This window comes from Manihot esculenta, chromosome 2 (assembly GCF_001659605.2).
Source record: "Manihot esculenta cultivar AM560-2 chromosome 2, M.esculenta_v8, whole genome shotgun sequence".
In the NCBI taxonomy this organism is placed as follows: domain Eukaryota; kingdom Viridiplantae; phylum Streptophyta; class Magnoliopsida; order Malpighiales; family Euphorbiaceae; genus Manihot; species Manihot esculenta.
In genome coordinates, this window is record NC_035162.2 from 50,815 (window position 1) to 66,458 (window position 15,644).

At 32.9% G+C, this 15,644-nt stretch overlaps 1 protein-coding gene across 1 annotated transcript; it reads left to right on the plus strand.

The window, feature by feature from the left end:
* Positions 1-4,623: 4,623 nt before the first annotated feature.
* On the plus strand, positions 4,624-6,672 carry LOC110610157 (protein DMR6-LIKE OXYGENASE 2). Its single transcript, XM_021750037.2, has 3 exons — positions 4,624-5,135; positions 5,200-5,521; positions 5,615-6,672. The coding sequence occupies exons 1-3, from the start codon at positions 4,666-4,668 to the stop codon at positions 5,864-5,866; spliced, it is 1,044 nt and encodes a 347-aa protein (XP_021605729.1). The 5' UTR covers positions 4,624-4,665; the 3' UTR covers positions 5,867-6,672.
* Positions 6,673-15,644: the final 8,972 nt, after the last annotated feature.

Sequence of the window (15,644 nt, forward strand, 5' to 3'; positions counted from 1 at the left end):
ATAATGAGTATTTAATCGCCAGAAAAGACTTACCCACAGCTTATCATATCGTTAATGATCAATGTAAAGTGCACGTGTTGCATTTGTATTTAATGATCATGCATTTACAGCTACAAGACGGATTAGTGAGTTATGTTTTCTCGATTTTCCCTGCCCTCTTTCTTAACCTGAGGTTACGTTGGGTTTGTCCCATGTTGAATGTATTCTCGTTGAACATGTATCGCAAGTCTTAGAAATCAGTACATATTTTTCACCAAATTATTTATGAAAATTAACATTAATAATAATATGATAAATAAATTTAAATTTAATATGATCATTTGCCTATAAATTTAAATTTAATATGATCATTTGCCTTTGTACTGCTTCTGCTTGCCTCTATCCATTTTCTTGAATTCAACAAGAGATTCAACAATTGAAATAGCGGTGTCCGGACACCTCGCCTTTAAATCTCTATTCTCATCCAATTTTGCAGGCCATCCATAAAACCAAACAATGCCTCATTGTCAAAATAATCGAGAATTTTGAGAATTACCTCATAAAATTTCTTCACATAGTTCCGGATGCTTCCCTTTTGAGTAAGTCTTCTTAACTTAGCTCGGGCTTCATAGACAGCGTTGTCGGGGTAAAATTGCTTCTTCAATTCTCTCTTGAATTCATCCCAAGTAGCAACAGTACATGCTAGGGGTGAGCAGTATTCGGTTCAAACCGAAAAAATTGATCGAACCAAACCGATTTGAAAATTTGGTTCGGTTTTTTATATATTTCGGTTCGGTTCGGTTTTCAATTTTAAAAATTTCGGTTATTTCGGTTCGGTTCAATTTTGATCAGAAAAAAACCGAAAAAATCGAACCGAACCGATTAGTAATAATAATATGTTTTTTCAATAATATATAGAAATTAAATCATGTTAAAATTAAAATATTTTAATTAAATTTTAAAATATTAAAAATAAAGGGTAAAAAATAAAAAAAAATTATTAAAAATCGAAACCGATCAAACTGAACCGAATCGAATCGAATCAGACCGGTTCGGTTCGGTTCGGTTTTTGACCAAAATCGGTTCGGTTCGGTTTTCATAAACAATCAAATTTCGGTTTTCGGTTTATTCGGTTCGGTTCGGTTTTGAACCGAACCGACCGAATGCTCACCCCTAGTACATGCCCCTTTTGAATATCAAAGTGTCTACGTCGCCACCAAACCATCGCCGTGTCCGCCAAACACAAGGAAGCATGGTCTATCTTTAGGGCATCGTCTACCACTCCAAGTGCCCTAAAGTACTGCTTGAGACTCCAAATAAAATTATCTATCTCTTTTGCATTTCTAGAGCCCTTATATGAACTTGGCTTAGGCACATCAATTCTAGTAGCGACATTACTAAGAGAGGAAAGGCTACATTACCTTGCACAACAACAAGCTTTAATACCGCCACTTCATTTGTGACTTCTCCCAACCTTGCAAGCATATGATCTAGGTCCTCTCGAAGGGCTTTGTTTTTTTCATGTAGGCTGTTTATTTCTTCAACCAAAGAGTGGTGGGTGGACTCCCCTTCACTAGCTAATTTGTCGATGGCAACATTGAGGGTGCCTTGAATTTCCTCTCGAAACTCATCAATCTTCCCATGAGTCCCTCTAAGTGCATTTCTAGCTCCTCAAATTTCTCCTCATTGTCTACCATCTTCAGCTCCACCTTGGCTAGACGGGTCTCCACATCCCCCAGCTCACTCCTTACGTTGTTGGGCTCACGAGACTTGCCTCGTCCCTTCTTACGCCCACCACCTTGCTCCCCCTCACTGGGAGCATTGAAACTGCCAGCAGCCCCAACTAGAACCTCACTTCGGTCTGACATGCTGGAAAATGGCAAAAAATAACATCACTTGCCTACTGCTGTGTGCCCAGAAACAAGCAAATTTCCCACCAACAGAACCTCACTTTGTGCTACTACCAGCCAACCAAAACCTCGATAGAAGTTGGCTCTGATACCACTGTCATGGAACTTGCAGCTTATCCCCAATTTCGTACGGCCTTAGCTCCACAAGAGGACTAAGTCAACCTCTCACACTAGTAGGTATCAAAAATGATGGCACTTAAACAAGAAAAATAGACAAGAGTAGCACAATGAAAGGAAAGCAATTGGGAAGAACAGTGTGCAAATGGGCATAAATTCACTAAGTAAAAGAAGTTTTACAAGGGTGATTTCAGTAGCTCAACTCTCTCTTTACAAGACTCTCTCTTAGTGTCTAATTCTGTGCAAAGGGACCCCTATTTATAGTTGTTGCACCTCCCTAATGTGTGGCAAGAAAATAAGGCTTCTAAGAGAAGCTATCAATAAATTATTTACAAGCTAGTAGAATCTACCAAGTGTCTTGGAGAAGTTTCCTTAGTAAATTGCTCTCCTTTCCATGTGGAGAATATTCTAGAGATTTGCTAGTTACTGATCTCTGGTTTCAGACAGCCGACTATTGGTTTGAAATTGGCTCAGACTTGCTCAAACGAGCTGTCAGACATAGTCCATCATCCCAACTTGTCTTTGTCTGAATTGACCCAATTAGTATTTAAGAATAAGCGTATTGTAAGATTTGTATGATGGAATGAGAGAAAATTTCTTCATTAATAGAGTATTAATATTTAAGAATAATTATCACGAATGATCAATTAAAATATGGTGTAGGGGAATTCAATTATGTTAGCTCAAGTAACATTTGCAAGTTTGGCTAACAAAATGTCCAAACCAAACTTCAGTGAATTGTGGAGTTAACGGGCCTATGCTTAAATAATTTATTGCTCACATTTGAATTTGAAATTTAAATATTTTCAGAACGGCCGTTATATCTTTTTCAAAAGTTTAGGTATTTCTAATAAAGAAAAGAAAATACCAACCAATACGATCACATCAACTATAGATCTTCTTTTGATTTATTTGTCAACAACCAAAATAAAATGCTTATTTTAATTTTTTTTTTTTTTGAAAAAATAACAATAATAAAAGTAACAAAAAAATATACATTTAAGCAAACCGGAAAAACTTGCATAAATCTCATCTATATGAATTTAGGTTATATTTGGTGTATACAATGTATTGTAAGAAACTATATAATAAAATGAAAGGTATAATGTAATGCAAATGTATTAAGCATTACATTAATATGTTTAGAAGAATAAAAATATAATGTAATAACCATTCCAATTTCAAATTTTAATAACATAATATATAACGTTATGTGGTGGCGATAAAGACCGAAATAGCCATATAAATCTGTTGAAGTGCAAAATGCCATTTTCCCTTTATTTCGTGTCTCTATTTCCAAAAGCAAACATGCACCTATCCTTATCTCAGCATTAGGACTTGACTTTTCAACATATTTCAATTTTTTTTTAAATTGAATTTTGTTTAAGCAATTAACATTTGTTGATATTGAGATTAATTTGAATTGTGAAATCTATTTTGTTAGAAGGAACCTTTTTTTTTTATAAAGGTATATAATTTATGTAATTAGAAACACAAAACCTTATAATTTTTAAAAACTGTCACATATTATTAACCAAAACTCAATAGAAAAAATTTGCTCAAATTAAGGAAATAATATAAATTAAAGTTATATAACTTTTTATTAATTTTACTTTTAATAGTAAATGGTTTGAGTGATTTATCATTTTAATTGGGTTAAAATTGTATAAATAAATTAAAATTTTAATTTATTATCGAAAGTGATATATCGAGAAATAAATCGGTTATATATTTAGAAAAATATTTATTTAAATTTTATTTATTATAAAATTATTTATTTTTAAGACATATATAAATGAATTTTATTAAAAAAAATCTATTTCAATTTACTTTGAATTTATGATCGATCAGACTCATTTAAAATTTTCTTTATATAATTATGCTATACTCTTAAATATATGGGTGCATAGAGGTATTTTTAAATTAACTTTTGAGTATTGAAATTAATTTTAAAAAAATAATCTTAAAAACTACGTCCTATCACATTTACATTTAATTTTGGAATTTTCTCCAACACAGTCAAAGATTCAATTATTCAAATATGATTTAGAAAGAAAAGCAAAAAGATCGCCTGCCATGCGTGTAGCATAATGCAATTAGAAGTTTTGAGTATGAGCATCATGTAGGGCCTAAGCCGTCACGTTGCCGTGTAAGGGATGACGCAATTACAGTGATCTCAGCAAGCTGGTGTCAGGATGTCAATGTCAAATTGAGGTAAATCACCTATTTATTTATTTTTTATCCTAAGCGGTGTTACTATGTTTCTGGGAGATGCTCCACATTACACTCACTCTCCCAAATCAATATGAATCCAATTATTTATACTATATCTGTCACCTTATTCCATTGCCTCATTTACCGCCTCTTTTTCTAATTTATTAATTTGATGCTTGTTCTAGTAAGTTGTAGTCCACAGCTACAGCAGCAAAATCTGATTGCTTGCAGTCGTTGTTTTCGAATGCACTCGATATATTTTATCAATTTATTTATCATTTCATTTTCTTGTTGTAAGAAACATATTTTAAAAAAATATCAACCATTAACTCCTACTGAATAAAAAAACAATTAAAAAAGTAAAAAAGCATCACTTGCCGTTATAAATAGACATAGCTACCATTGTTAAATCATATCCTTGGAAAAGAAACAAAAATCAATTCCAATGGCTTTCTCTAAGCCATTACTGGCTGACCTTTCGTCATTGGGTGTCAAAAATGTTCCGTCCAGCTACATCCGTCCCATCTCCGACCGTCCAAATCTCTCTGATGTTGAGATGTCCGACGCCGCTATTCCTCTGATAGACCTTCAGGGCCTTTACGGTCCCAATCACTCTCTTGTTATAGCCCAGATTGGCCGAGCTTGCCAGTTTGATGGTTTCTTTCAGGTCAAGAACCACGGAATACCGGAGGATGTGATCGATACCATATTGCACACAGGGACAGATTTCTTTAAATTACCTGAAAGCGAGAGATTAAAGAGTTACTCCGACGACCCTGCCAAAACCACCAGACTCTCTACCAGCTTTAATGTCAAGACAGAAAAGTTCTCCAACTGGAGAGACTTCTTGAGGCTCCATTGTTACCCAGTTGAGGATTACATCCAAGAATGGCCTTCCAATCCTCCATCTTTCAGGTATTTATATATTTCATTTTTAGTTAATTATAATCTATTACACGTTTCACAAATTTAATTACAGGAAGAATGTGGCTGAATATTGCACGAGAGTTCGAGGGCTAGTACTGACACTGCTTGAAGCCATATCAGAAAGCTTAGGTTTGAAAAGCGACTACATTGACAAGGCGTTAAGTAAGCATGGGCAGCACATGGCCATAAACTATTACCCCCCCTGCCCTCAGCCAGAGCTCACTTATGGACTGCCCGAGCACTCTGACCCCAATCTAATCACCATTCTTCTGCAAGACCAAGTGCCAGGATTGCAGGTTCTGAGAAATGGCAAGTGGGTTGCCGTTGATCCCATTCCCAATACCTTCATCGTCAACATTGGTGACCAAATGCAGGTATATATCAACTTAAATTAACAGGTCAAAGAAAATTTCTTTTTTTTTTTTATTTAAAGAAAGATTGCATTGCACATAATTCATTTACTTCAGGTCATTAGCAATAATCGGTACAAGAGCGTTCTCCATAGAGCAGTGGTGAACAGTGACAAGGAGAGACTATCTATTCCGACGTTCTACTGTCCTTCATCTGATGCTGTGATAGGGCCTGCTAAGGACTTGATAGACAATGATCATCCAGCAGTTTATAAACATTTTACATATGCGGAATACTACGAGATATTTTGGAACAGAGGACTTGAAAAAGAATGCTGCTTGGACCTGTTCAAGATTTCTTCTGCTTGATACAAGTTCTCATTTTAATTTATCTTCTTTCAATTGGGTTGAAATGAACTGGCCAGTTGCGATCGTTACAATTCCCGGTTCCTTTAAAAAAATCCAATAGGTACATAAGGTATTATGCAGGGTGACATACTACATAAAAGAAAAAGAGAAAATGATCAAATTGCTTTGAAAAAGAAGGGCAAATTGAAGTCCATCAACTCTTGTAGCAGTCTCCAAGCATCAACTCATTACCTCTTCAATCATTTTTCCTCTATTCTTTATAACTTTCTTTCAAAGCAAACAGTAGAACGCTTAGACTTGTAAGGCAATGAGCAACCAGTTCCTTCACTAATTTCTTTTTTTTCTTTTATCTTTTTAATTCACTTCGTAAAGAAAATATAGTTAAGAGTGTAGGTGGTCCTTAACTTGCTGCAACTTGGCAACCACCATGGCCACCAAATTGTGCCAACCGCACAAAGGCTTCCCGTTTTCTCTTTAGGTTTTCGGTACTATATCAAATAGCTTCTCCTTCTCTTGCATCTAATCTAAGCCCTTTCTTCTCGGCGTCGACCTCCAAGATCTCTTCATCCGTACAATTCCATTTCCTTTCAACTATAAGCCCAAAAAACTCCGTTAATAGTGCGTTTTTCCTTAACCATTTGTTTCTTTCTATGGATATTAACTATAGGTTGTAATTAGATTGTAGTAGAGTAATTTTGAAGATCCATCTACTTGTGTGGATATTAACTAGGAAGAAAGAGGTGCTAACAACCCATGTAAAAGGTCTCTTTGCTTTTTAAAAAAATTATTTCTTTATTTTCTTGTTATTAATTTTTCAATGCAAAACTTATAATTTCTACATGAGCATTTATGGATGGCGTTTGTGTAATTTCCTCAATTTTCTAATAATTTGTAATCTGGAGATACCATTTTATTACAATTTAAATTTTGTAAAAAAGTATCCCGACCAAAAAGAAAATTTAGAAATTTGGATAGGCTAGCACAGCGGAAAAAGGTTTGAAAATCAACGGTCAAACTATTCTATAAATGACGAATGTAAAATTTTTAAAGCAGATCATCTCTCCTAAATAATATTTAAAGAGTTAAAAAATAAAATCATTTTAAAAAAATATTTTTTTAAAAAAAATTATTTTTTATATTTTAAAAATTTTATTAAAATATTTATATATAATTTTTTTAAAAAAATATTTATATATAAATCTATTAATATATTTTATTTTTTAAACTAAAATTAAATAAATTATCATTTTTTATAAAAAAAATATTTTTCACTTGAAAATATTTTTTATAAAATATTTTTTAAATATAAATTATTTTCAATAAATAACATAATCTTAAATTATTTAAAATAAAATAATGTAATAATCACAATATAAAGAAGTATAAATTATAAATACATTCCACAAGTTTCAAATTATTATCCAAAGTTTATCTTTATGAGTCAATAATAATATTATATAATTGTAAACTCTTGCAATTAAAACTCTACCCTATACGTCAAGTACACAATTTTAATGTTATTTTTAGATAATTCAATATATCCTATAAACGTTTTCAAAATTGTGGATGTGATCGTGATTTTGCTAGTGCAAGGTAGATCTGATTTCAATGCAACCTCGCTCACATCCCGGCCAGTACCACAGGTTAATTTATGCGAAGAATTTAATGAAGTTAAATATGGAGTTAAAAATATAGTAATAATAAAATACATAGTAAATTATTTTGTTGTCTTTATATTATACCAAAATTTATATATATTATTTTTAAAACTCAAACAGTGTACTCCATATATTTTAAATTTGAACATCCCTTTATTTCTATTAAAAATATATAATATATCTTTATAATTTAATAAAATCAAAATGTATGAATTAAAATATTCATTTTTAACAAATTAAAGAACGCAAAGGTAAATTTTAACATAATATAACGATAAAAAATAATATATCTTTAAGGGTATTCTGATAATATTTTAAATAATAAACGTAAAATAAATAAAAAAAATCTTTAGTTTGACAGATTTAAATTCAGAACTAAATTATTAAGTTTTAAAAATAAAGAAATGATAATGAAATTATAAAAAATTATTATTTAATTTATAATATAAGAAAATCTATTAATTAATTATTAAATAAAATTTATTAGTTAATTATTAGATTTTAAAAAATATATTTAAATATTGTTAGATTTTAAAAAATATAATAATTAATTATTCATTAATTATAATCGTTATGTATTATAAAAAAATTTTAAATGTAGTTATAAAGATTGATTAATAAATTTTTTTTATAAAAATGAAGAGATTTATTAATATATTTTCTATATATAAATTAAATAATAAAATATATAATAATTAAAATTAAATATAATATTAATTGATAAATATTTTAAAATTTTAATGTATTTTTTAAAATTAAAAAAAATTAATAAATATTCATATATTATAATAAGTTTTTCGAAATAAACGGAAGGTAAATGTTGGACTTGGATAGATAAAGTTAGAAAGAGGAGAATAAATTATATTTTTATTTTTAAATTTTAACATAATTAATAAATTAATTTTTTTAAAATTAAAATACTTAAATTATTAAATTTTACATTTATTCAATTCAAAATCCTTCTATTTATTTTGTGTCAATTTTCTATTAATCTAATATAAAATGATGAAAATATTAATTCATTTTCTTCTTTCTCATTCTGAAATCATGATTCTTGATAACTCTATTGTTTTATAACTAATAATATTATCAATAATGATTGAAAAATAATAAAATTCACATACCCATATAAATATAAATCATCATAAACTGTTTTCAACCACGTAAACTATTAACACTTACTACAACATCAACTCCTCAATAGGAGGAAGATAATAAGAACTATGAGAGATCTAAGAATTTCAATTACCATTCAAAGATGGAGGCTAAAGATTAAGAAAAAAAAGAAGTGAACATCTAAACTCCCTATCTGTCATACCCATGCCCCAAGAAAGCTATCCACACCCTATTAACTTATACCCATCTATTCCAAGCCAAATTTGGAATCTAAAATCAACACTACTGAAACCACCATTGAATGCATTTGTATGATTTAATCTAATGATGTTTTCTCCTTTCCTTTATTGAGTTAATTTCTTGATGGTTGTATTCTTTTAATCCTTAAGGTAGTTTTGTAAATAAAAAATGATTTGTGTAGTGAGCAAGGGTGATGTTGGTCAACATAGTTAAAGTATAATGATAATTCTTTTTGGTTGAAGTATAATGAAGTTTTTTGTTGTAATTGTGGGTATTAAAACTTTTTTATTTTGTCAGGAACTAAAATGTATTAATAAATGATAATTGATGGATAAAAGTGTTTAAAATTTATTGAATTTTAAAAAGAAAGAGAATAACTCTTTTGATTTACGATAGATGTTGAAATCACAAAAAATAACCTATGCAAATTCAATAATCATAAAAAATAATTTATACAAATCTAATAAATATAAATTATGCAGGGATTATATATAAATTAATTAGAAAATATCTATTAATTACTCTAGTCAACAAACAAACAAAAATATATCTATTAGATTTAATGAGATCCAATTATAACCAACAAATCAAACTGTGTGGTGAGTTTAAGTTAGATAATACAATCTCTTAGTAGGTTATACTAATTGTTATCCATTGTTGGATAACTAAAGCAATTAGAGACTCAAGCAATTATAGATTCAAGCATATGATATGTTGAAATTTTACATAATTATTCATACATTTTTTACCCCACATCCATCAATTTTGATTAATTCTTAGTTTTATTGTATTGCTATTTTAATTATAAAATTTTTAATTTTAGTCTATTATTTGATGTTTTCACCTAAATTTTAGTCTTTTTATAGGTCAAAACAAGTTAAGGAATGAATGAGACACTTTAGAAAGAAATCTAGAAAAATTATGAAAAATCCTGAAGAATCAGATAAAAATATGAGGTAATCATGTGTTTTTATCTCTCCCCTATTTTATCTCTGTACCCTATATTTTTCACTAGACGTGGACGAGAATTGAAGCCAAAATTCACCGTGAAAAATACGGAGTAGACCCGTGTTTTCATGGTCTATCATGTGTTTTGCTCATTTTTATGCGTAAAGCCCTATATCTTTTTTCAGAAATCCTAATTCTTTAGCTTTTCTCTTAGTGCCACTGATTAAGAGTTTTAAAAAGGTATAAATATATCATAATTGAGGGACTAAAGGACTTCTTATCCATTTTGAATAAATATACATAGCGAAAATCGTGAAAAACTCAAAATGCAATATTTGGAAGATTTAGAAGGAAAAATCCATATATTTAGAGTTTTTCTTTCTTCTCTTAGTTTTGACTTGTTATTCACAATTATTCTAAGATGATTTTGGATAACTTGTTAATAGAATTTATTGTTGAATTATTGCACATGGACAACTGAATTCCTTTGCTAAAGGAGTTGATGTAGCTTGGATTATTTATTTTATTTATTTTCTTTGAGTTGATTTTCTTTACTAATCTATTATTCAATTCTTGAAATTAATGCTTTTGAGTATCTACGGGATACTTGAATAATTTTATATTGAAATTAATACTAATACCGGAAGGGAACGTTTTAAGACTGAATTTAAAATTGAGTATCATAGAAATATTAATTGAATTGAAAATGAAGATTTGACATGTGAAGTCTTCGATAAAATAATCCCAGTGTTGTGAAATTAAAATAGGATTGTTAACCAAATGAATTAATTGAATCGGGTATACGAGAAATCAAGTTACCCTAGTACCTCATATTAATTGTTTCACAAATTTGAGTATTTAGTTTTATTTTCTTAGTTTATTTCAAGTTTATCATCATCTTTCATAATTGGTAGTCTAAATAATAATTAAATTTATAAATATTTTGATATTTAATTTGCAGTTATTGTGGATATGACACTCTACTTCCTCTTTATTACTTGAGACATTCTTTACATTTGTGAATATCGCACAACGTACAGGTTTGTAAGTTTTTGGGTCATTGCTAGGGATGGGCAATATTAGTATCAAAATAGTAAATTTATTATTAATTTATATATTTTGTTTTATTTTTCTCTTCTTTAATTATATATTTACTATTTATTTTATTTTTTAATTATTTTTGTATTAAATTTATGTTCTATTGTGAGTTATTTATGTCTCATCAATATATCTTCACACATTTTATTCGATAATAATTGGAACCATTTTATACTACTTGGGATAGATTTAATAAATTGGTTGCACAGTTTTCCAATCACGGCCTTTTAAATGAATCTCGTACATTTTATTTTTATAGAGAATTGCATGTTGAAATAAGAAGTTAGATTGATGATGAATTTTCAGCCATTAGTAGATATTTTTTACATAGAATCCATGAGGATGCAATTTACCTACGGAATGTCATGGCAAATTTTGACTACCACTGGCATCATATCCTCCATCTATCTCTCATGCAATAGAAGCAAACCAACTATTTGACTATTAAGAAGAGAAGGAATCAAGGTTAGAAGAATTAGTTGCATCAATCTCTAATATCACCGCAGAATTTATAGGAGAAATCAGAAATTTCATGGGAGAAACTAGATCCAACATGAAAAATTAACAAGTTATTATAAAGAATTTTGAGATACAATTTGAGCAGTTCGCTAATGCAGTGATCAATACAGAGACAGAGTGCTTTTATGAAGGTGAGTCAACAATAATGGTAGGTGAAAAAATATGTCCAATGAACAATATGGAGAAAAATTATTTCTCTCAATAGGATGTAACAATAAAAGTAGATGAAGAATTAGAATAATATTTTGAGCAACTCCCCAATATAGTGATCAACATGGAGAGATAGTGCTTATTCGAAGAGGATGTGACACTACCGTTGATGAATGAAAAAATATGTGAGACCATCAATTTGACCTTATTGATGGACGTTGTAATACCCGGCTAGATTCAGACATCGGAATTTCTACCGTCCGGTGGAATTCGGGGATGTCAGAGGTCTCTGGAAGGGTAAGAGAAAGTTTTTCTCAAATGTTTTCAAGTGTTGTAAAGGGTTAGAATGGAAATGGATTGAGTTTTGAAGAGAAAAGGCCAAGGAGGCATTTTGCCATGATTCGGCCGCCGAAGGTAAAGTTCGGCCGCCGAAAGTGCGCAATGTTCGGCCCCCGAAGTTCAAGTTCGGTCCCCGAATGTTGCATGGTTTTGCATGCGATTCGGCAGCCGAAGTTGAGTTGGTCAGCTAGCTATTGTGCACTCCTCCGTCGGTGAAATGGCCAGGTGTTGATTTGGCATCACAGACAGAGGATTAGGCCACGTCTCTCATGACTCATCTGCAGGGTTTTATCACCCCATGCACAGGTTTGGTGGTTTTCAAGTGGTTTTGAAGGTTTTGGGTCAAAAGGAGAGGTTTGGTGGTTTGGAGCTTTTGAAGGGGTGTTGGTCCATAGATCAGCTTTCAGGTTGTTCCTCTTCTGATTTCAGAAGGTAAGGAAAGGTTTTGAACTTCTTTTACTGATTTATAAAGCTTTTAAAGGGTAGAGTTGCATATATAGGTTTTAAAGTTTAGTTTTTGATGTTTTAATGGTGTAAGCATGATTATGTGTATGTTTGTTGTTTGTGTTGGGGTTGTTAGGTAGTGTTAGACCCCTTTGAGCATATACTGAAGTATATGTGAGTTGAGGGAGGAGTTATGCATGTTTTGAGAGTTAGAAGTGGGTAACGGAGGGAGGTTGCCGTCGGGGCTGAGTTCTGGATGAACTCAGGTTCGGCAGCCGAAGGAGCATTCGGCCGCCGAACCCCTTGGATGGTGGCTTTGGCTGCCACAGGTTGCCCCCGAGAGTTTTTGAGGTTCGGCTCTGGAAGGGGGATTCGGCCGCCGAAGGTGCCGCCGAAGGTTAGAGACTTTCGTCTCTGGCGTGAGTTTTAGCCCCCGAACCGTGCCCCTGAAGGGTTCGGCAGCCGAAAGTAGAGATTCGGCCGCCGAAGGTGCTTGAGTTTCGGCTCTGGAAAGGACGTTCGGCCGCCGAACCTGCCGCCGAAAGTGTTCTGACCAGCCTTCCTTTGCTTGTTTTGCATACATGTTTTGAGGTGTTCTAGGGGGGTTTTGGGGAGTCTCCTTGGCACAGTTGGTCATATTATAACATGTAGTTGAGGGCTATTGGTGACAAATTCATCCGTGAGATGAGATGTTTGTGATGTGATGCATTTCATGCGAGCATGTAATGAATGAACTGGTTTTATTGTTCCTCCTCACTGGGCTCTAGAGCTCATCCCACTCCCTTAACCCCAGTTTTGCAGGTTCTGAGATAGCTATGGGAAGTCAAAGTCAGCAAGAGTACAGAGGAAAGTTATGCTTGAATGTATGTTGTAATAGCATAGTGGACATGATGTAATTAAAAGCTTAATTGTAATTTAATGTATAGATGTGTACTGGCATATACTGGATAGACTTGTGCTTTCCCTAGTGTCATTCCTATAATGTGATGTATGATTAATCCCTTGTACATGAATCCTATTTTACGTTTCTTGATGAGAAATGTGTGAGTTAGGCTTAAAGTATGGCTTCGATGAGATACCAGTGGGATGTGTTACAGATTAAAAGGGTTTCAATCGCTTGAACCACAGCAGATAGTAGTCCCTGGTATAGGCCCTGAGGGCCATTTCAGATTGACATATCTGAGTAACAGTAGTTAAGCCTACAAAGTTTTACAGGATTGTTGAGTCGTTTTGTATCATGTATGGAATTTATCAGGTACACAGAGAGTATAGTCGGCTTGCTACGGGTCCCGGCGGCCTTAAGCCGATCTGGATCCTAGTGCCAGTGATGGTTTGGACCGTTACTGAGGGGTACCGGTTTCCGAGTCGTTACAGACGTACAATATATACTACCTGAAAATCCTTATTTTCCAATAGTATCATCCTCATTTTATAATATTCTCCAAAGTTGAAACAGAAATTGAAATTCTTTTCCCAAGCTGATTATGCAAAGCAAGTAATATTTGTATTATGTACAAAATTATTGCAAATCTTATCAATCTTGAGGACATCACAAATCAAGATCTACATGTAGAGTCATTTGATACTTCATATGGATGAAAGCCGCTCTTTGATGAGTTTGATACTTCGTATGGATGAAAGCCGCTCTTTGATGAGCACTTGTATATGAAGTCTAGCTAAAGACTATAAATTAAGCGCTTTTTGGGAGGCAACCCAAATTTTAATTTTGTTTTTTTTTATTTTGTTCTTTTTTTTATTTAATCTCCTAAACTTATTTCGTCATTATTATGTCTTTTATAGGATTCAAGATCAACGAAGATAAATAAAGAGTAAAGCATACTTCAACGGGGAGTATCCCTTCATTCTTTTACTTTACCTTCATTATTTATGTGCTTATTTGTTTATTTTGATGACATTGAGGATAATGTCGAAAACAAGTTTGGAGTATAGATGTGCATTTTATTTTTTTTCCTTATATTATGCACATTTTTTTTATAAATGAACTTTGTGCATTTGATGCTTAATGATTGTGTTATTTTTTTTTAAAATTATTATAGTTATACATTTTTGTTTAGCTTGGTTCAATCATTACTTATCCATAAGTAACTATGAAGTGTTTATTATTGATAGCGGTTGTCGAAACCGTCAAAAATAAATGTAATACCCGGCTAGACTCTGGTATCGGAATTCCTACCGTCTGGTGGAATCTCGGATGTCGGAGACCTCTAGAAGGGTAGAATCATGTTTTTGTAAATTGTTTTAATGTGTTTTAATGGTTTTAAAGTATGAAACTAAATGAGTTTTGCTTGAAAAGTCTTTGGAGGAAAACCCAGGTTCGGCCGCCGAACATGCATGCGTTTTGGAGGCACGTTAGGCCCCCGAAAGCATGAGTTAGGGAAGTCCAGGTTCGGCCGCCGAAAGTCAAGTTCGGCCGCCGAACATTTCATGGATGCGGAGGCACATTCGGCCCCCGAACGTGGCCTGGCCAGCCACCTATAAAAAGGGACACTTAGCCGAAATGGGCGAGCTTTCTCCCATTTTCGGCCACAGCAAGCTTCCGACCATCCCTTTACAAATCTTGTGTTCTTCCTCCAAATCTCTTCCATTTTCCTTGAGTTTTAAACTCACATTGCAAGTTTTGAGCATTTAAACCAAGTTTTAGAGCTTTGGGAACTCAGGAGCTCATTTTCGTGGATCTCCAAGTTTAGGTCGTCTCCCTCTCGATCTTCAAGAGGTAAGAGCCGATCTTAAGCTCCTTTTATGTTTTAAGTAAGTTTTAAGTTGTTTTATGGGTAGAGATGCATGTTTAGGCTTGTTGATGAGTTTATGGTTTTGATGTTTTGATGAACAATGTATGTTGTTTGTGTGTGTTGAAGTGTTGTAGTTGGGGTATTTGATAGTTTGAGACCCCTAGGTGTGATGTATGGTGTTTATGCATGTTTTAGAACGAGTTTATGCATGATTGGTGAGTTTGAAGGCAAAAATGCTTAAGGGAGCCAAGTTTCTGCCCTTTTGCAGAAACCAGGTTCGGCAGCCGAAGGGAGTTTCGGCCGCCGAACATGGCTTGAGATGCAGCTTTAGGCTGCCGAAGCTTGCCCCCGAAAGTTGGAGTTTCGGCTCTGTCCGAGACTTTCGGCCGCCGAAGGTGCCGCCGAACATGCATGAGTTTCGCCTCTGTCTGGGAGTTTCGGCCGCCGAAGGTGCCGCCGAACCTGCCTGACTTTCGGCTCTGGAGGGACTTCCGGCCGCCGAAGGTGCCGCCGAAA